General features: G+C 51.8%; 9 protein-coding genes across 9 annotated transcripts; 6 read left to right on the top strand and 3 right to left on the bottom strand.

Annotated features, from left to right (window-relative positions):
• Positions 1 to 39: 39 nt before the first annotated feature.
• CTAM01_01540 (carboxyl transferase) lies at positions 40 to 2,049 on the top strand (the record flags this gene model as incomplete). The annotated part of the gene is made up of 8 exons (XM_060517582.1): positions 40 to 220; positions 285 to 411; positions 464 to 531; positions 585 to 655; positions 704 to 1,014; positions 1,070 to 1,326; positions 1,393 to 1,486; positions 1,539 to 2,049. The coding sequence occupies 8 exons, from the start codon at positions 40 to 42 to the stop codon at positions 2,047 to 2,049; spliced, it is 1,620 nt and encodes a 539-aa protein (XP_060388043.1).
• Positions 2,050 to 2,610: 561 nt separating this feature from the next.
• CTAM01_01539 (3-hydroxymethyl-3-methylglutaryl-CoA lyase) lies at positions 2,611 to 7,391 on the top strand (the record flags this gene model as incomplete). Its single annotated transcript, XM_060517581.1, has 7 exons — positions 2,611 to 3,047; positions 3,132 to 4,482; positions 5,299 to 5,375; positions 5,432 to 5,602; positions 5,688 to 6,025; positions 6,075 to 6,991; positions 7,056 to 7,391. 7 exons carry the CDS (start codon positions 2,611 to 2,613, stop codon positions 7,389 to 7,391), a joined length of 3,627 nt encoding a protein of 1,208 aa, XP_060388042.1.
• Positions 7,392 to 8,070: 679 nt separating this feature from the next.
• CTAM01_01538 (uncharacterized protein) lies at positions 8,071 to 8,375 on the top strand (the record flags this gene model as incomplete). The annotated part of the gene is made up of 2 exons (XM_060517580.1): positions 8,071 to 8,209; positions 8,263 to 8,375. Coding segments are annotated over 2 exons (252 nt in total), but the record flags the coding sequence as incomplete, so codon positions are not given.
• A 99-nt stretch (positions 8,376 to 8,474) lies between these two features.
• Positions 8,475 to 8,873, top strand: CTAM01_01537 (uncharacterized protein; the record flags this gene model as incomplete). The annotated part of the gene is made up of 1 exon (XM_060517579.1): positions 8,475 to 8,873. The coding sequence occupies one exon, from the start codon at positions 8,475 to 8,477 to the stop codon at positions 8,871 to 8,873; it is 399 nt and encodes a 132-aa protein (XP_060388040.1).
• A 1,282-nt stretch (positions 8,874 to 10,155) lies between these two features.
• On the top strand, positions 10,156 to 11,394 carry CTAM01_01536 (uncharacterized protein; the record flags this gene model as incomplete). The annotated part of the gene is made up of 1 exon (XM_060517578.1): positions 10,156 to 11,394. The coding sequence occupies one exon, from the start codon at positions 10,156 to 10,158 to the stop codon at positions 11,392 to 11,394; it is 1,239 nt and encodes a 412-aa protein (XP_060388039.1).
• Positions 11,395 to 12,573: 1,179 nt separating this feature from the next.
• Positions 12,574 to 13,059, bottom strand: CTAM01_01535 (uncharacterized protein; the record flags this gene model as incomplete). Its single annotated transcript, XM_060517577.1, has 1 exon — positions 12,574 to 13,059. The coding sequence occupies one exon, from the start codon at positions 13,057 to 13,059 to the stop codon at positions 12,574 to 12,576; it is 486 nt and encodes a 161-aa protein (XP_060388038.1).
• A 1,565-nt stretch (positions 13,060 to 14,624) lies between these two features.
• CTAM01_01534 (major facilitator superfamily transporter) lies at positions 14,625 to 16,589 on the top strand (the record flags this gene model as incomplete). The annotated part of the gene is made up of 2 exons (XM_060517576.1): positions 14,625 to 15,397; positions 15,455 to 16,589. 2 exons carry the CDS (start codon positions 14,625 to 14,627, stop codon positions 16,587 to 16,589), a joined length of 1,908 nt encoding a protein of 635 aa, XP_060388037.1.
• Positions 16,590 to 16,921: 332 nt separating this feature from the next.
• Positions 16,922 to 18,577, bottom strand: CTAM01_01533 (fumonisin esterase; the record flags this gene model as incomplete). Its single annotated transcript, XM_060517575.1, has 1 exon — positions 16,922 to 18,577. The coding sequence occupies one exon, from the start codon at positions 18,575 to 18,577 to the stop codon at positions 16,922 to 16,924; it is 1,656 nt and encodes a 551-aa protein (XP_060388036.1).
• A 733-nt stretch (positions 18,578 to 19,310) lies between these two features.
• CTAM01_01532 (uncharacterized protein) lies at positions 19,311 to 19,871 on the bottom strand (the record flags this gene model as incomplete). Its single annotated transcript, XM_060517574.1, has 2 exons — positions 19,311 to 19,526; positions 19,659 to 19,871. The coding sequence occupies 2 exons, from the start codon at positions 19,869 to 19,871 to the stop codon at positions 19,311 to 19,313; spliced, it is 429 nt and encodes a 142-aa protein (XP_060388035.1).
• Positions 19,872 to 20,855: the final 984 nt, after the last annotated feature.

The raw sequence follows: 20,855 nt of genomic DNA, 5'->3' as shown, positions 1-20,855 counted from the left end.
GATACCCACAGCTTTACTTCTTCCCTCAATTTGATCAACATGATTGAGCAGCTTTTTCCCGTTGAGAAGTCAACCGTTGACCTCACTGCATCCAACTTCCAAGCGAATCGTCAAGCATGGGAGCCGGTTTTGCAAGAATTTGACAGTTATCTGAAAGATGTGTCCTCGGAAGGGGATGAGGCTTCCACATTGAGACACCAAACGAGACACCAACTGCTGCGTAAGTCGCTTTTTGGTAATTAACATACTGAGACAATTGAGCTGACTAGCACGGTCCAATGAAGCACGAGACAGGATTGCGTTACTGCTCGATGCAGACTCGCCGTTTCTTGAGTTAGGATGCTTCGCGGGGTTCAGGATCTCCGGGTCTAACTCCTGCGCAAATATCATTGCAGGTATCGGCCTTGTTAGGTGAGTTCCCTTGGGAGCACTGGTTATCGATCCATTTCTAACAGAGAACGAGTCAACGGCCATGCCTTCTTATGTCGCATATCCCAACGCAGAGTGGAGGAGCTTGGAACGAGATGACAGGTGAGGGCTTATTCTCCATTTCTCTCGAGGCCAGACTCCTAACATAAGGGCAGTCCTCAAGGTCAACCGTATACTTGAAATAGGATTCGAGAACGATCTGCCTCTAATCTCACTGGTTCAGTCGGTAGGATTACCATCACCAAGCGGAATGAAAATATTCTGACTATCAAAGGCCGGTGTTTTCTTACCTCAACAGTTTCGAGTCTTCCATAAAGGTGGCCAACTCTTTCGTGATCTAGCGATACGATCTCAGCAAGGCAAACCTTCGTGTGCCATTGTCTTTGGCTCCTCAACTGCTGGAGGCGCCTATCATCCTGCGCTTTCTGATTACACCATTTTCGTGGAGAATCAGGCTCAAGTGTTTCTGGGAGGACCTCCACTAGTGAAGATGGCCACTTCCGAGGTGGTCACTGCCGAAGAGCTGGGCGGGGCCAAGATTCATGCATCAACAACCGGACTGGCTGATCAGATCGCGATGGACGAGTATGGGACTCTCGATCTTGCTTCGGTCTTCGTCTAACTGACACCATTATGACAGGTTTGATGCTATTCAGAAAGCTCGCGAATGGGTTGCAACACTTCGCACCTCGGAGCCCAGTCGCCTACTCCCTAATACGTCAGACCCTGTACCTCCTCGGTATTCTATCGATGATCTCCTCTATCTGGTGAACACCGACATTCGTAAACCATTCGACATGCGCGAGGTGTTGCTCCGACTTGTTGATGACTCCAGAATGGCTATCTTCAAGCCGAGCTACGGAACGAATATGCTGACGGCTTGGGCGGACATCCTCGGTAAGGAGCTGTTCATCACCCAATCACCTTTCACAAGCAAGGTTCACTGATACATATACAATGAAGGGTTTCGTGCTGGCATTGTGGCGAACCAGACTCCTGTGATCCATCCACACGAGGCTCTCAAAGTCGCGCAGTTTATTCGGCTTTGCAACCAGGAGTAAGTCTCTCAAGCTCAGAGCTTTTCCTCGTTCTAGCTGACCCAGCTTTAGAAATACGCCAATCATTTTCCTCCACAATGTCACTGGCTTCATGGTAGGTACTAAAGCAGAGCATTCTGGAATCATCAAAGCAGGCGCACAACTTGTGTCCGCGGTAAGCTGCTCAACGGTCCCTCATATTAGCATCATCCTTGGAGCATCTTACGGAGCCGGCAACTACGCCATGTGCGGCCGATCATACCGCCCAAGATTCCTCTTCACGTGGCCGACGGGGCGATGCAGTGTCATGGGCCCAGATCAGCTTGCAGGTGTTGTAGAAACCATCAGAACCAAGTCAAATGGCGGTAGCAAGCTCTCCCCAGAGCAGATCAAAGCCCAGGCAGCGCAGTTACGGGAGGATGCGTACAGAGATTCGACGAGCTATGCAACCAGCTCGATGCTTATCGATGATGGTATCATTGACCCGAGGGACACTCGTGATGTTCTTGGAATGTGCTTGGAGATTGTGGGGTTGTCTGGCCAAAAGAGTGCTGAATCACATCGTTTCCTAGCAAGAATTTGATCGTATTTAGGTTATGCTCTGTATAATTATATGAACCATTTTCCGAGTCCTCTCAATCTGCGCATTTAATTTGGTAAAGTCTCCCTTACTCCAGCATTAAGGGTAGCAGCATCACTTTGACCAGATTAGACCTTCACCCTCATGCTCAAATATAATGGACTGCGATCCTCGTGTTCTAAGCCCGTTCAAATGCGACCATGCACGTGGTACAGTATGAGGTGTAAGCTCGGAGTCATGAACCTTAACCACGAGGGTGTGGATCCTAAGGAGAGGGGATTAGAACAATTGGAAGATGACAATCTTGAGTCATTCAATTGGGTACTTGGGGTGGAAGTCAGGTACCTATCCAACCTTAGCCGGGCGGTCCGGAATCCCGGCGTACCCCAGATTTCCAGCCGAGGTGGCTGTTAGGTACGTACCAGGGCCCACCCGGTCCGGGACCGACCTGGAGGGCAAAGCCGACGGGAGCATTCTTGGATGGGATGGATGCACACAAGGGCTCCTGCAGGCCACTTACAGCGATCTTTGGCATTCTCTTCTACTGCTAAACCTCGATCCAATATGGCGGGCTCCAAGACTGTGAGAATCGTCGAGGTTGGGCCTCGTGACGGCCTTCAAAATATCAAGACGGTGGTGGATACGTCGACGAAGCTGGAACTCATCCAAAGATTACAGGATGCAGGACTCCAGAATGTCGAAATCACGTCTGTCGTTTCACCAAAGGCCATACCGCAACTTGCAGATTGCCGCAAAATACTTTCCGCCCCTGTTGTGAAGAGGTGGCAACAAACCAATGGTACACTGCGTATGCCAATTTTGGTTCCGAACACCAAAGGCTTACGCATCGCCCTCGAACATGGTGTTAGGGAGGTGGCTGTCTTCGTCAGTGCGACAGAAGGCTTCAGTCGAGCAAACATCAACTGCACTGTCGATGAGAGCTTGGAGCGTGCCAAGCAGGTGGCCTCGGTGGCCAGTGCAGCCGGGGTGCTTGTGAGGGGGTGAGTTCGTTTTTCTTTCCTGGAATGTTTGTTGGTGTTTCAGCCTCTATATACAGTCATCTAACTTCGTTTCTCTTATGGCAGATACGTCTCTTGCATCTTTGCCGACCCTTTCGACGGTCCTACTCCTTTACCTGCAGTCTCCCGCGCTGTGCGACGCTTACTCGATATGGGCTGCTACGAAGTCAGCCTTGGAGATACTTTGGGTGTCGGAACACCACCAGACGTTCGACGGCTACTTGAATATCTCAAGGCTCAGAACATCCATACCGAGAGATTAGCTGGCCACTTCCACGATACCTACGGGCAAGCTCTAGCCAATGTGTGGACGGCGTACGAATGCGGTCTACGAACCTTTGATAGCAGCGTTGGCGGCCTAGGCGGTTGCCCTTTCGCACCAGGTGCTAAGGGTAATGTGGCTACGGAAGATGTTGTGTATTTGTTTCAGCAAGCTGGGGTTGATACCGGTGTAGACCTCCAGCAAGTAGTTGACATCGGGGTTTGGATCTCCCAGGCCCTAGCGAAACCCAACGACAGCCGGGCTGGAGCGGCTCTCGCCAGCAAATCGAAGATCTCATCAACAAAATCATCGAAGATCACCGATCGGCCAAAGGAGGCGTTGGAGTGGTCAATCTTGGAACAGTCTGACAACGTTGTCGTTCGGCGGGCTGGAGCGAACGGTAATATCGTTCTCAACAAGCCTCGAAACGGGAATACCCTCACTTTTCCGATGATATCCGAGATCATCCAGGCATTCAAGTCATTTGAGAGCGACGCCTCAATATCTCGTGTTCTTATTAGCGCAAATGGCAAATTCTTCTGCACTGGGATGGACCTGAGCCAGGCCGCACAGGCAGTCGGCCGGGGCGGTGACGCAAGTTCGAAGCTGTTCCAGGCATTGACAGACTTATTCGAGCTCATCGACAACTCTCCAAAGGTCACGGTCGCCTGCATACAAGGGCCGGCTTTCGGCGGTGGCATTGGATTAGCATTTTCTTGCGACATCAGGATTTCCATCAGCTCGGCAAGCTTCACATTGTCTGAGGCCAAACTTGGCATGTGTCCTGCCGTAATTTCGAGATACGTCATCAGGGAATGGGGATTTGGACTCTCGAGGGAGGCCATGCTCACAGCACGGTCTCTGACAGCTTCCGAGTTGAAGTCTGCTGGCGCCATCTCGATGGTTGCTGAGACGCCTTCGGAACTGGACATCATAACGAAAACCCTCCTCACGCAACTTCGACACTCGTCGCCCGGGGGTTCAAGCATGTCGAAAGAATTAGTCAAGTTAAGTTGGAGACACGCGGGAATGCCAGAGCAGCGGGACGGGATTTCCAGGCTTTTCAAGACCATGATGGAGCCTGACTCTGATGCCGTCCATGGGATAGCAGAATTCCAGCAGAAGCGTAAGGTCGACTGGGATTCCCTAAATCAGGTTCCGCGGGCAAAGATCTAGCATGAAATATCTAGTACAGTACTTAGATGCTTAGTTCAATTGCTTTGAGTAGACACAATGACAGTGACATGTCGACCGCAACGACAAGCTGCAACTTAAACCCAGCTGCAATACCCACAACCAGGTTGGCTCATCCGGGTGAAAAGAATGGGGAAAGCGATGGAAGTGAACCCACTGCGCTGCTGCGGGCCGTTAATGCCCCCACGCAGACATACATAAACCCCGGTTACCCCGCATTACGGCTCAGCATTACCCCGTATCAATGCTCATCGGTCATTTCACTCTGGGGCGGACGAGCGCGTCTGGGACTTCAGCAACTATATTCATTACATCATTTCGCCCTGCCCGAAAACTGTAGACAACATCAACATGGCGGAGCCCGCGGAATCATCCATAACGAGGCCAGAGAGAAGTCCGGAGTCGAGGTCACCACCAGCCACCGCAGGCATCAAACGCATCCGCCAGGCCTGTACCAGTTGCCGGTAGAGTTCCAAGCCCTTCATCCCTTCTTTGGCGGAGGCCCTGTCAAAGGCCAAGTCGCGTGGAAGTCGCAGAGAAGCTGATATGGCGGCATCTGTCTTAGGCAGAAGAAGATCAAATGTTCCGGGGATCGACCAAGATGTATCAATTGTCGACGGGTGATGCAGCGTTGCCAATACGAACCCTACTCGGCAGTCTCGGCCTCCCTTTCTGGGAACTCGACTGCATTGCTTCTTGGCTTGACTAAAGATGTAATCACTGTTATAAGTGTTTGGCCCTAGAAGATCAGCAGACTGACGACGTGACCCTGTCTAGACGGACCTTCTACAGAGAATTTCTATGATTGAAAGCAAATTAGCTCAGCTGAGCGACCGCGAATCTCAAGAATTCAGGTATGTGTCCATCATCAGATTTTATAACCCAGGATTGTCGTGCTAATACAGCTCAGTTCCGCCGCTTTCAACGAGGCCAATATGCCTATGGAAGACCACAATACTGTGGAAGAGCAGCCTCAATTCCAATCAAATGAACACGAAGATGTTTTAGGCGTTCCTGATTTGGTCAACCAATCATCACCCAACATGTCAACCACCTGGCGTTCAGGGAGCTCACAGTCCCAGTAAGTCTTCTTCGGCGCCTTTGGTAGCTCAAGCACGAAGGACAAAAAAGAAAAAGAAAAAAAAAAGGCTAACATGACGCTTCAGAATATTCAGTACATTCCCGCCTGATTCGGTAACACAGTCGCTGGTCGACACTTTCTTTCAATGGTGTCACAACCAGCCATACTCTTATTTTCACGAGGGAAGCTTCCGGCAGAAACTAGCGGATGGCCAGCTTTCGAAATGCGTGCTTCTGGCTGTTTTAGCATCTTCCTTGAGGTTCTCAGAACACGAATACTATCGAGACAACAGATCCAATGCCATTGAAGCATATGCAAGAGAAGCATGGTTATCCGTTCTGGGCGATCATATGACGGTGGAAGATTCTTGCAACCTTGAGGTCGCCCAAGCCACCAATATCCTGGCCATCATTGACTTTACCGGTGAGTATTTCGACAACCGGGGCTTCCTTGGTACTAACGCCTTTGTCAGCCGGCCGAACCAGCTCCGCGTGGCTCAAGATTGGGATGGCGATTCGGATAGCTCAGGATCTCCAACTGATGAAGGAGCCCAGTGAAACTCTTCCTCTGGTAGAGCAGGAAGAAAGGCGGAGATCCTTCTGGTCAATCTACCTTCTCGACAAACTGGTCTCCCTCGGCAAACACAGACATTTCGCCATCTTGGACGAGGACTGCCATGTGCGACTACCTTGCGACGAGCTGACATTTCGTTCTGGCGGATGGGGCCAGAATGTGACGCTCCGTCGGCTTCTTGATTGGAGCACCGATGTTGGCGTTGAGAGTGGATTCCCAGTTGCCATCTTGGCATCATCCGTACTCGCTCGCTGCACACGAAGGCTTCTTCACGACCGCAATACCGATGAGACTCCCCCTTGGGACTCGAAATCGGAGTTTGCATCAATCACATCGCTCCTTCTCCTCGTCGAGTCCCGCCTCCAAGTCGATCAACATCCCATTAGGAATGTTGTCGATACTTACAGGCTTGATGATGGTGTCATAGATCACCCCGCAATGGGCCATGTCATCTTTGCACGTACAGTATTCCATGTCTGCTACTGCCTTCTGTACCATCCGTTCCTTGTGCGAGAGCAAGTTCGGAGAGTCAAGTGTCAAGTTCCATCAAGTTTCATGCGCCTCGTCTCACAGAAGAGCTATGAACATGCTCGAGATCTGGTCAATTTGTTGCACGATGCAGAAGCAGTAGGGTGCCATCTAGGTGCTTCATTCTACGCATATTCAGCGTGCCTAGCTGGCAGCATTCTCTCGCTTCACATGCACACCGAGAAGGATACCGAGAGCCAGCGTTACTTGGAACTACTGAGTGCAACCCAAGACAGCATATCAATACTTGAAGGAATGGCAAAGTTTTGGGATCATGCGTCCAAGATTGTAAGTTTTCAATTGCTCGATGAGTTGGTGTATTTCAACCATGTATGGGCTAACATTAGTATAGCACCATCGGCTGCTGACTTTCAATGCGAACGCTTATCTTTTCGATTCACTCCTTGACTCGCAGCTGAAATCAGTCATGGATCCAGGATGGGAAAGATCCCTCTGGTCGATGGTCGATTACGGGGAGATGTGCCGCGAAACAAATTTATCTATCCCAAGTCCGAAAATACCAGCGCCTTCGGATTCTCCGAGCTTTCCAGACCTCGAACTAGAAAGTGAACAGATGCTGGATTTGGGACTTGATGTACAACAAATATCACAGATCGACGACAACCTGATGAACTTTGATACTCCTAACATCAAGTATCTTCTTGAGCTTGCTTCTGGCGGAGGGTAGCATAGCCTCAACTCAATGCAGCGGCTCATCCTACCTATTTTTGCAAACGAATATCTCGCTGGTTGTGGTCGACAAGGGGATTGTCATGTTAAACGGATACACACATTCATAGTGTGGCTTTCTAGAAGTGGCCTTAAGCTACTAGGTACTGTTGAAGGAATCATCATGTTAGATATAGTAGCAAGCGAGCACTAACGCAGGAGCGTACCTACCTTAGTTAGGGCAATTTGGTTCCATGGGTAGTGAGGAAGTTGACGTCAACGGGAGGAAAGAGCAATGGAAAGATGACATTCGACTGTCTTAGGTATCCACCCAAGGTGTCTACCTCATGTACATCTTTCTTGACGAGCATTGAAGGTACCTAGTACTATGCAGTACTTTAGGCAGGGTTGCTTCCACAACTGACTTTTGTTCGTCCCTTTCACTCCGCTCTTTCCTCTTTGTCACACACACAGTGCCACATCTTTGATCGAGGTCAAAAAGGATTCACAAGCAGGCGATACCTTTACTCCGTCTAATTAATCCCCCCCCCACCCTGGGAAGACTTTTCTTCCTTCCATCACAGCACACCAAATCGCCAACATGGACGCCAACAAGATCAATTGGAAGGATGCGTTCTTGTTCTTCTACTGGGATTTGCACGATGAAGACACCGATTCACTTATCGCAGGCAAAGTGACATAGGTACGACAACTTCATCGTGGAGTTCTTGAAGGGAGAGCGCTTACCTCTCAACACCTTGTCTCGTCCTCGGTCGTGGAATCACCTGCTATGGCACCTCATGCGATCCTCTCTGTATCAGACAGGCAAGCGGCTACGATGTTCTCTGCGTTTCATTTTCTAACCTGAAAGTTGGGCCTGGATCTTGGAGAAAATAGCAGCAAGAGCAATTACGATTGGCTTCACGGTTCTCCCTCCGAGACTAAGGAGCCTTGGGTGAACTGGATGGAACTCTTTGACATCTACAGCGAACAAGTTGACTAGTACGAACGAAGTGATTACGAGAATGACCAAAATCAGATATTCTGGGTTCTGGAATATTTGGAAGACCGCGCATTCCAAAATGTCGCCTGGAACCTGACAATGACTGAGGCGTGGATCAGCAGCCCCTATCTCCTAGAATTCGAAAGCTTTCAGGGCCATCGGCTTGACTGGGCGGTGTCTCTCCCCGTCAATGGGGCTTCATCAAGCGAACTAGGTTTGCCGCATATTCTCGATCTCGAAGAAGGATTTGTCATCAAACATGAGGTTGGCTCGAACGTAATTCGTCTTCATTCTAATAAATGCCGGCTGAGAGATGGAGACTTACTCAGCTTAGCATACTTCCATTACACAACTATGCTTCGCTGGGCTAACCAAATGATGGCAAGAGGCGGCGTTACGAGCATTCAAGACTTCTTTCAAAGCTGGTCAGGAAATCGCCACTGGTCGAAACCGAATAACGCCGTTGATAGATTGATCATCTTGAAGGAGCTGTGGTAGTGCATCAGGATGATAAGCCAATCAGGCTAGTGAAGGGCTTCGTAAGCCTAGCGAACTGGTTTTGGAGAGAGGAAGGCAGAGGTCATTGAGTGAGATGAGACTCGAGACACTGATTAGACATAGGATCTTGGGGAATCTTGAGCGAGACGGTCACTGCAGTTTCAGGATGGGGATACTGCTCGGTCTTGACGATCACTAAAACGCAGCAGAATGGGAGACTTTTCTCGGGGGGAAACCAGGTAGAGCTTAATGAATATCTTTCCAGAATGAAATGTTGTTCCGGAAGTGTTGGCTTCTTCTTCATGACATACTTAAATCTTAAGCTAAGCGATAGTAGTCCGGCTCCAAGGGCAAACCTGCCACATCCACGAGCAACCCAGTGGAAGGCTCCCCCATGTTATTGGGTGCGTATCGTGATCGCTAACTAATGCAGGTTCGGTAAGGTAAACGGGCGAGACGCACTACCTCCCATCCCTGGCAATGCTCAAGACGTTGAGGTTCCACTTCCTTCCCTCCCGTCACCAGGAGGGCAGGAAGCCTGAGGCGCACCTTCCGCAAACGCCACGAGAAGCCCTCATATACTCCGTCAAGTCCATTCCTGTCACCAGCCAGCAGGCGCCCCCCTAGGTCGGGGGGTCAGGTCAAACTGGCTGGGTGGTGGAGAGGTTAATGGTCCAACGATTATACGCCAACCAGCCTACTCGACGACAGGCTTAGCGAGTACCCGAGTTCGAGTCCCAGTATGAGCACCAAGAGATGTAGCCCCCAGTCCAGCACCGGGGGGGTGAACTCTTTTGCTTTTTGGTGCTTTGGATCTTTTGACGTGCTTACATGATCGAGGCCTAAGCTACCTTACCGCGCTTCACTGACGACTGCTACTTGCCTTATTACCAGTCCCCTCGCACTCACCTTGGAGGAGAAGGCCCGTTTCAGGCTCCAAACATAGACCGTAACGTGAATAAAGTAGCTCAATGGTGCCTCATCTTATTTTCAAGTAAAATGCGTCACGTCGATATGAAACTAGGTCATTCCCTTCTCTTTCTCTCCAAGGCGAAAGAGGTTTCATGTGTAAAAGATTGGGCCGCCTCCAAGCCGTACTCGACGACCCAAACCAAACGCATCGTGGCATGAGAATAGAACTTCGCGGAAAACCTGACGAGCTGAAAGTTTCCCACAGATTGGCAATTGCAATGTATAGATATACATATGTCACCTGTTCAAGAAGCATCAAAACAAGGTCCTCACTCCTGACTTCGACCGACATACCACTCAGATCACTGCCATGGGATTGATTACACTAGTCCACGTGGTCTTTCTCTGCACCGCGCTTCACCAGTTGTTGAAGATCATAGCCATATGGCTAATAACTGGCATTTGGCACAATCTCTGGAGAATCATACCGTGTATCGCAGACGACGAAGAGTCCAACATGTCCGACCACGAGTCTTCACTCAACTGGGGCGACGAGTTTTCCTTCCTCATCTTCGACTACTCACTTCTCTCTGATGAAGAGGCTTTGGTTCAGCTCTTCCTCGCATGCGTGATGATCAGGCACCAGTCAATCAGAAATGGAGACGAGGAACAAGATGTTGATCCTTCTCACTGGGTATACTTCCCCTGGCGGGTTATGGAGGCCATCAGGCCGCGTTTCGGTATGTATTGGGCATCTCTAAGCTTCAGACCAGGCAGTACTCACGCGCTCGGTGCAGAAATTCAAAGCGAGGACGGGTTTTCAATCAACGTGAACTCTGAATCCGTACACTCTAATTCGATGCCCATTCCCGGCGTCGATCAGCACATCGAGCAAGGTAAGTGGCTCACACAGCCGCCTCACGACATCGCCCTTCCCTCTCCGCGAGATGATTCAATGCTCGCCTATCTACGCGCCGAGTTCGACAAGGGGAGCGCAGTTACTGGTAAACCTTTCAACATCCGCTATGAGCTAGGTATGTTCCACCGGGACCTCTACCAGCAACTCACGATGTACAGCTACCGCCGCCTGCGCAGCATCGGTCCCATCACAAGACAAGTCGTCGCTGCGCGGGCCAACAGCCTGTGGGCTAGTAACCCATCCCTACGCCGATTTGAAGAGCAGCACGAGACGGTACCATGGGGCGTCCCGGTGCCCTTTCTAACCTTCCAATTTCTCAACTTTCTCCCGGCGCCCATCGACCCTGGTCCGGGTCTGGAGCGGTCGTGGGTCAGTCAGTTCCAGATTGTCTGTAGTCCCGTCGCCCGCATCGCCTACGTCCGGATCAAGCCGGGCCGTGCTTATAGTGTGAACGGGATGACGGTCGAGGAGGCGGAGTGGATGATTGGCGGGATGAGGCTTCTCCACGTGGAGATGCTGCGTATTTGGGGTCTATGTCGTCGCCAGCCGATGTTCTGGTCGGGTGAAGATTTGGCCGCGTTTGCGCGGGATGTCTTTGATGGTGCCGCGGTGAAAGGGAGAGTTCATCTAGATGCGATCTCGAGTGCCAGGGAACATTGGAGGTTTATCCGAGAGATGGAGGGTGTTTGATCTCTCATTGGCTTCTTGGGTGGACAGAGAGAGAGTTTCATCGGGGGGATCTTGTCATTTATTGTTGCTTCCATGGATTAAGGTAGATTTCTTTCCGTCAGTAAGTCCTGGTAGACTTTAGGCAGTAGGCTTTGGTTGGTAGATGCCCAAGTATTCAATCATCATTTTTGTGTTTCTGTTGGTATCCCTATCCCAGGGTAGTTGGTTTGAACCGTGGGTAGACGAAGAGGTTAGTTGAACTATATGATCTTCTGCGTGAGGTGGAAAATGGAGGTTCCAACCGCAGGTTGGGCAGGCCACGATTATCGTAAGTATGGTCTGCAAATGGCCCCTGTGCGGGCCCGCGGCCTCGAGGTCGAATTGGACTTCCAATTCGACAGTTTCAACTGAGGAACATGTAACCAGGATTTGAAGAATACAAACATCCCATTTGCTCGACTTATCGCTATGTAGGATAGGTAGCGGCAGATGACCAATAGATGAATCGAAGTAGGGGTTGAAATTCGGATATGGAATCATGTTTACCCCTGTCGCCAATGCCGGACGGATCGTATTGGCATCGGTGATCGTCCGTCGGCCAAGGAGGTCAAGCTCCGGAACATTAAAAATCGTTCGCTTGGCGAAACGGGGGCACCGTGGTGGCGATCCACTTCGTGACCAGTCCGTCGAAAGTCTGCCGACCCGGTCCGTAAGTCCGGAGGGCTGACGGGGCGGGCAAGCCTTTCAAAAGGATTCTTCGCTCGAGTCTCTACCTTCTTGTCTCGAAGTCCACACCGAGTGATCAAAATGTTCACCGCAATTGCACACTTGCGGTTGTTTTTCGCGGCGGTCGGGCGAGATTGTTTTTCCTCCTTCGCGACGGGTTACCTGTTCAGGCTCTATGCATCCAACAACGGGACTTTTGGTGGGTAATCTCGTGTGATTGGCCGCTGCAAGGGATTGGGAAGGGAGAATCGTATTTTGCATTCACGTGGACTCGTGGAGTCTCCAGACCCAGATATATCGCGAGGTGGAGGAAAATGGAGGGAAAGGTGGAGGATATGAAGTTGGAAAAATATGTTACATAATCCCTCACCCAAAAAGCCGGGCTCAACCGGAGAGTTCACGGACACTCCCTACGAGACGGGATGCTTCATTGGCTAATCTTGCAGGATTATTTGGATCTGAGTTACTGAACTATCATGATACTGGAGCGGTTGGCAGATTGAGGAGGGGAAAGGTAACGTTGACTACAGGCGTACGTGAGTCGTGAGGCGATGTCGTACGAGGCATCCACATGCAATGAACCTGAATGGCGGCTGCAATAACCTTGGTCAATAGAGAGAAATGAAGGGGTTGATTCAATGGTTGGCTGATAGAGGGCTGGGAATGCTTCGGTTGACTGCGTTTCATCAACTTTCGGGCCGTCAGGAGGCATCCGAATCTTGGCAGCGTCCAGGCGCCGGTTGAGGCTGCGGGAGTGGCTGATCGTCTAATCCTCTTTGCTTTCACTTTGACTAGGTAGCTGGCTGAGTAAGAGTTTGGCTGCGCATATGATGTCGTTGAAATACGAACAAAGCAAGGGCTTAAGCTGGCATGGCTCATCCAAAAACTCTGTTTTATCCCTCTCTTGCCTAGTGCCATTATTGCTTCATCGCTACCTGCCTCGAAGTGGTAATCGGACATCAAACAGATAGTGTTGCGGGGAGTGGCTGGATAACTGGAGATGGGATGGACATGTGCGTGGGAGCATCCCATGGAGAGAAAGAAACGAAGGCTGGAGAGAAGCTGGAGAGAAAAGACTGGACCCAGAACGGCTGGAGACGGCGCCGCACACTACATCCAGTTCTGCGAGGGCGAGGTTCGGGCCCACCGGCCCAGCGACGTCATAAATGATGTCCGTTGGTGCTATGCATCCCGCTTTGCCCAGTTTGGCAGCCCGGAAAGGTGACTGCCTTTTGGTGTCATTGGGGAGCTTAAACAGAGAAATGGAGATAGTCTTCCCAGAGCAGCTAAGCATGGCAAGGTTAGCGGGAAATGGGAATAAGAAATCGGGGAGAAGTAAAAAAAAGTTTACGACCATGATCGTCATTGCTAAATCCTTGCGGATCTCTGTTCCTTCTGGTGTGCCAATCATGGTGTTCCTTGACTTTGCCAGGTACAGCTGAGGGCTGCCTGCCACTCCCGTCGTGAACTGCGACGCCACTAGAGCCGCGCAGGACAAGGTACGTTCGTCAGTACGGAACGGTGCGTGTGTGGTAGGTATTTTCCATGGGCAAACAAGCTTTGGAAGCCGCCCTTCGCCAAGTCTGCTGCCGCTCTACCGCAACTTGGCACCAGCCTCAAGTACGTACCTCCCACCTCTGACGCTTCTCTGGTAGGAGCCGAAGCGCAAACTTCCACACATCACCAAAACCTGCGTCCGGATGGGCAGCGTGACTGGAATTTGACAGCACAGGAACGGTGTCGACGAGTTCAGCCATCAAAATCTCACTAGAAGAAAACGTTTCCAAGGGCAGCGTCAAACTCAATTACTCCACATATTGGCTAGACTGGCACGCTACGTTCGTTCCTTGTGGGCTCCTCGCAAACCACTACATTTCGACCCTCCTCCAGACTCCCTCCGGCGAATCCACATTGTCAACGATCCGCACCCGTCCCCGATTTTTCACCAGAATTGTCCTGTGACCGCTCGCGACTACAGCTCCCATCGAACGGTTGACGCTACCTTTGGTGCTCAGTTTGCTTACTACGTTGCCCTGCTACGGTACCCTTCTGTCTTCCTTTCAACTCGCCCGCCCCCGTATCCCACACACCCACGCCCCTCCAACGCTACGTCTGCTTTAAGTGGGACGTGCTGCGCTAGAGGTTGCCTGTTTCGCGCCACCAACAATGGACGGTGATGTCACGGGTGGGCGACTGCACGTTTGGGAAGCCGACTGGGCATGGCTCTACGTCGACAGCAACAGGCGCGTTGGGTCATGGCGGCAGGGTCTGCGTCCCTCGGCTTCCGTCCGAAGTTGACCGCCCCATTGATATATCTCGAAGCCTCGCCCGAGCAGGCAGGTTTGGCTGATCCCTTGGTTCTCCCGAATCATCCAGACTTTTGGACTATAGAGGTTGTCCTTACGCCTAATCATCTCTCTTATCCTCCTTCGTTGTCGGCTGGCCTCCCGAAAAACAGGAGGAAGCGATACCCTGACCTTCTGTTGACCGTCCTGCACCTTACATCTGCATGACAACAGCTCAACATGGCTGGCACACGATTTGCTGAGGAACCGCCTCAGGTCATCAACCAGGCTGACCTCGAAGTCGCCAACGAGAAGCTCGAGTCCCGCGACGAGCGCAACGTCAGTGACGGTACCAGCGCTAGCGATACAGCAGCTTCAAAAGAGCACGACCCAACCATTGATCACTCGGAGCACCTGAACGGCAACGTCGCCCTCAATGGCAACGGTAACGGCGCCAAGTTGGAGAAGCTAGGCACCTATGACAAGTACGAAATTACCGAGGACGACTGCTACGAAGAGCTGGGCTTCTGCTTCCCTAAGTGGAAAAAGTGGTACATCCTCACCGTCATCTTCTGGGTCCAGGTATCGATGAACTTCAACACCTCGCTTTACTCCAATGCCATCGGCGGCATCTCGGAGGAGTTCAACGTCAGCGCCCAGGCCGGTCGCTGCGGTGCCATGATCTTCCTCGTGTTTTACGCCTTTGGCTGCGAACTTTGGGCCCCGTGGTCAGAGGAATTTGGCCGCTGGCCGGTTCTCCAGCTCTCGCTATTCCTCGTCAATATTTGGCAGATTCCCGTGGCTCTGGCGCCCAACTTTGCGACCATCATGGTTGGTCGCGCCTTGGGCGGTTTGTCGTCCGCTGGTGGCTCCGTCACACTCGGTATGATTGCCGATTTGTTCGAGTCCGACAAGCAGCAGTACGCTGTCGCATATGTCGTCTTCTCCTCAGTCGGAGGATCCGTTCTTGGTCCCATCGTGGGTGGCTTCACCGAGGAATACTTGCACTGGAGGTATGTGGCATTTGACTAATACAATATTGATTGATGACAACTAATGTATGTGCTTAGATGGTCCATCTGGGTCCAGCTCATTTTTGGAGTTGCGGTCCAGGCTGTCCACGCTCTTACCGTTCCTGAGACACGCACAACTATCATGATGAACCGCATCGCCAAGAGGCGCAGAAAGGAGGGCAACCCCAACATCTGGGGTCCCGACGAGCTCGTCCCCTTCAAGGACCGCTTCTCGGCCAAGGAGGTCATCACGACCTGGATTCGTCCCTTCAAGATGTTCCTCACCGAGCCTATCGTTCTGGTGTTGTCACTTCTCTCCGGTTTCTCTGACGCACTCATTTTCATGTTCATCCAGTCGTTCGTTCTCGTCTATGGACAGTGGAACTTCACCACCGTTCAGGTTGGGTTGGCCTTCATTCCCATTGGTATCGGCTATGTTCTCGCATGGCTCCTTTTCATCCCTGCCATCAAGCGCAACATCAAGGAGCGTGCGGCCAAACCGAATGATGATAGAGCACAGTACGAGTCTCGTCTTTGGTTCCTTTTGTACACCGCGCCTTGCTTGCCTATTGGCTTGATTGGCTTTGCCTGGACTATTCAGGGACCTCCCATCCACTGGATCGGCTCTATGGTCTTCGCAGCCATTGTTGGTATCGCCAATTACGCCATCTACATGGCCACCATTGACTACATGATCTGTGCCTACGGACCATACTCCGCGTCAGCAACTGGCGGCAACGGTTGGGCCCGTGACTTCCTTGCAGGTGTCCTTACCGTCCCTGCCACGCCCTTCTTCACCAACATTGGCGCAGGTACCGGAAAGAACCTTGAGTATGCTTGCACGATCCTGTTCTGCATCTCGTTCATTCTCGTCGTCGCTGTCTATGTCATCTACTGGAAGGGTCCTACCTTGCGCGCACGCTCGCCGTTCGCTCAGAAGCTGGCTGGCGCCAGAGATGATGCGGGCGGTCGTCGCGTCAGCCATGTTGGAGGTGCGGACAGGCGCGCGAGTGTTGCCTCCGGCGCTTCTGGTGCTGAGCGCCCTGATCGTCCGGCGTACGGACGTTCTTACAGCCAAAATTCGCGCTTCTTTGGCGAGAACCGTGTTACGCCCCGCGGCACTCCCCGAGGCACTCCCTCTGCGAGCAGACGTAACAGTTATGTTGGTACCAGGCGCCAGGTCGCAAAGTAATGTCTACTCCATATGGGGCCCCCGGGCCTTACCTGAGCTCCAAAAGTTGATTTCACGATCCTTGATACCCTAAACCTTGTCTGATCTACTAGCTAGACATAGTCATAATAAAGTAAATCACGAATAATGCAATAATCACTCTATGGTCCACATGTCATCAGGCGTGGGCTCATTACTCACCCTGTCAATACTTCTGTAAGGCCGAAGTCTTCACACGGTGCGGATTATCAGTCAGAGCAGCGCATCTCCGAGGATGGTAATCATTCGTAAATCCTTGACGCGAAACTACTGATGCTGATAGCATCATACCAGTTCTCTATCGTCACAACCATCTACGGGAATGGATTATACTCGCCTAACCCTGTACATACACCATCCATCTCAACGCCATCAATCCGCTCCACCACTTTCCCACCCGCTCCGAACCGAAGGACGTCTCCCCCGGTCGCCTCACTCACAACCCGTGGTTCCCATCCGAACTTCTTCTGCGGACCATGATATGGATCCTCAGCAAACGCCATGATGCGATCCTGCATCGCGTGGCTCACCTCAACCTCGAACTCCGTCGTCGGCGCAATATGATTCAACAGCCCATACGTACCAAACACTAAAGGTGTCTCGCTATTGTGATACGCGCCCAGCCAATCATACACATTCAAATTAGGGAACTCGGCTGCATATTGGAACCGGAACACAGGGGCCTCGGTGGTGCTCAGCTGGTTCCGCGCGACGGTGGCGGCGTACGCCGCGCACACCCACACGACGTCGGCCTCCGTGACCAGCGTCTGCCAGGGCCCATCTGTCAGGTTCTCCTTCGGCCAGGGGACCAGCGAGGAGAATTCGTTGGCTGTTAGGGAGATGAGGACCGGACGGCGGGCTAGTTTGCCCTCTGCTGCGCGGGCTTCGTAGTCGCGGAAGATGATGCGTTCGTCCTGGACCAGGGAGAAGAATATTGCTGGCGCTTCGCCCCGGTCGGTGTATTGGCCGATGAAGTTGCTGATTTGCGTGGGTGATACCCGGCGCATGCAGTCCAGCTCCGCCGTGCCGTCCTCGTCTTCGCAGTCGGCGCCGCAGGGGGATCCGCAGCCTACGTTCCGCGCGACGAAGGTAAAATTAGAGAAGGTCAGATCCGCTTCGATTCCGGACTGCACGACGCCGGATTCCATGTAATATGACTGGGCGATCGGGTCGTCGTAGTACGCGTAGGCGTGGATATCCGCGCTGACTGACCCTGCGGACCGGCCCCACTGCATAATGCGGGCCGGGTCGCCGCCAAAGGCCGCGATATTCTCCTGTACCCATTCCAAAGCTGCGCGTTGGTCCAGTATGCCTAGATTCTGTGATATGCCCTCCGTGGCTAGCCCGCGCGCGTTGGGGAAGCCAAAAATGTTGACGCGGTAGTTGATCGTCACGATGATGGCCGACTGGGAGCGCTCGACCCACGATGTCGGGATTTGCCAGGGGAGGTCGATGCCGCCCATGATGAAGCCGCCGCCCGTCATGAAGAAGAGGACGGGAAAGCCGGCTTTCGTGGGCGGCGGGGTTGTGGGCTTCCAGATTGCGAGGTAGAGGCAGTCTTCGGAGGTTGCTTCGCCCTCCAGGCCCGAGGTGTCGTTTTGGGCGCCGTTGTAGATGAGGTTCCCCTTTGTGAGGGGCAGATTCCACATGGATTCTACGGAAGATACGAATTGAGGGCATGATGGCGGGAATTTTGTGGCGTATTGGGGTCTGGTGGTGTTGTTGCGTCGGAGCTTTGCGGGAGGGAGCCAGCGGCGGGATGCGACGGGGGGTTCGGCGAAGGGGATGGAGCGCCATTGGAGGGTGTTTGGGGCGTCTGGTTCGATTATTCCTGTGAATGTGCCGGTTGAAGTTCTCACGGTGAGAGGGTTGTTGGGGTGTGAAGAGTTGGTGTTGCTGGCTGCTGCGCGGACGCTCGCGACCGAGGCGAGGAGGGATAAGATGGCGAGCTTCATCTTGAGATTGGGCATATTGCTACCGAGAGCTTTCAATCCGTCTGAAACGAAGCATTTGGATCTCAAGTAGATATGGATCAATTCTAGCTTCTTATCTACACTTGGTGTTGGTTGCCCCACCTCGCCCGGCTTTGGTGATCTTGATCTCATTCTAGAAGGTAGTAATGCGACGCGCATGTGGTCAGCAATCCTTTGAGAGGAAAACCGGGCAACTGTTAGCGGGTGATATGACGAATTCAAGCTTGGCTATAAGCACTTAGCCTTGAGGTGAAATAAGGGGCGAGTCAAATAATCATGTCTGATCTTCTCTCTAACTTTTCTTCTCTAGCAGATGTCTGTGATGTTTGAAGTTGACTATCGTCAGAGTCGCAAATAATGAGGTGTAACGATAATCGCTTGACCCAATTAGTCGTCAAAAGAAATCGACAATCTCGCGGTCTCATCACAATTTATCGGAACTCAGATCTATCGAATATTTCAAAGTCCTCGTCACGTAGCTTTCCCCTTTTAGGGTAATCAACACAAGCTTACTACAAGGTTATGTCGCATGATCGTTAAGGCTATGCTGGAACCTCCTGGCATTTCAGTCTAAGTTCACCATCAAGAGATTTCCATTGTTCATCGCAAGCTTCCTATCAGTAACCTACTGAACCACTACAATAATTCAGCTGCGAGGCGTAATTTGAATCAGTTTGCTGATGCCGTCATTCTAGCTCGGTCCCAGTTCGACCGTACTGCGATTAGCAGTCTAGCACCTATACCAGCACAAGAAGCTATGCCCAGTCTGCCCGCTCGGAGGCGTGTAACACTTCCCGCCACCAACAATAGCGTTTCCAGTCTCGCCAATCTGGTTCTGGCAGTTGCTGTCATAGTACAGGTGACAGTTAGTCCCATAGGTCCCGTCGCCGACGGCCCTAAGGCTGGCGATGGCGTCGGAGGAGGAGTAGCATTGTCCGCTGCATCTCTGTTGGGGTAGTCGAGGTCCAAGTCAGTCTCGTGTCTTTCAGGGCTTCTTTCGTTATGTTAAGTTGTGACGAGGGAGTTTGGAAGGTGGTACGGGGGCTAGGGAGGAGGGATTCAAAAAGATGAGACTTACGCCGGGCCCGATTGCTCCAATTTGGTCGCTACAGCCGGTACCGCGGTAGTACCGGCCGCACTGGCCGTTGACGACGCCGGCTGCGGCACAAGCGGCGCGGCGCTGGAGGTCCGTAGCGTCGAGGTTGATTACGTCTGACGAGGTGCCTACGGCGACAGCAGCGCCAGTGGCAAGGTTTGCGGCCAGGAGAACTACAATATTGGCGAGAAGCATTTTGAGAGGCTTTGATTGGGATGAGGGCTTTGTGGTGGCTGTTGAGCTTGCTCCAAGAGGTTTGCAAACAGCGGTTTCGGTCTTCTTTATATAACAAAACCAGCCTATTGACTCCAGCCGTGACTATGAATTTGCTGCAAAGACTCTGTTCCTTCCAACGTCATCCTGATCTCAGTTGGAAGTTTCACTGTGTCACGACCTCGCTCACTAGGTTTAGTTACGCATTTCAACGCATGAGCTACAACGTTCCAGCCAACATCGTGGCGGTGTAAGCCACATCTCACGATGTCTGTCTTTGCCCGCTTCCCATGTTTGGTTGTATAAATCAAACGCACGCATGCAACAGTAAGCCCTGATGGATGGGAAGACCAATACCTTTCTTAATCTTGAAGCGGCACAGAAACGTTGTATGACAGGACAATAGCCTATTGCGTACAACGGGAACGATTGTCCACACGCATACATCTTGTTTGGTCGTATTACTGGTCTAGCACCTATTAAGTGACTATACCTTGGTCAGACTTTGCCATATTGTGAGAGCTGAGACACAGTTATTCTCACATTCGGGTGACAACTTGTCAAGTAATACATCATGATGCGGACCAAAGTTGCCATTATGCTGGTACTGTTGGTAAGCCACTATTTTCAGTCTTTCCAAACTGAATTTCAGCTATTCATGTTCTTGATTGGGTATCGAGGCGTCAGTCTAGGCCCTGTCTCACATGACCGGTCAGACGAAATGGAGAAGTGAGTCGATTTGATAGGCCATGTTTGATAGCCTATGCAATGACTTTGACATTTACCGGTGAGAAAATAGTATAGGCCTTCACTGAGATGACCATGTTACCTACGGTGATTTAGGGAACGTGTTTCGGCAACCCCTCGGCTGTGAGCAATAGTACAATGAGACAATATCGTAGGAATGCGCCGGGTATTGACCAGCTTAGTGGAGGTCCCTTACGGTCCAATAATACTTGCCCAGCT

This window comes from Colletotrichum tamarilloi (genome assembly GCF_030869305.1).
Source record: "Colletotrichum tamarilloi strain Tom-12 chromosome Unknown Scaffold_3.1, whole genome shotgun sequence".
Classification (NCBI taxonomy): Eukaryota; Fungi; Ascomycota; class Sordariomycetes; order Glomerellales; family Glomerellaceae; genus Colletotrichum; species Colletotrichum tamarilloi.
Note: the sequence above shows the minus strand (reverse complement) of the source record. Positions and strands in the feature narration are given on the sequence as shown.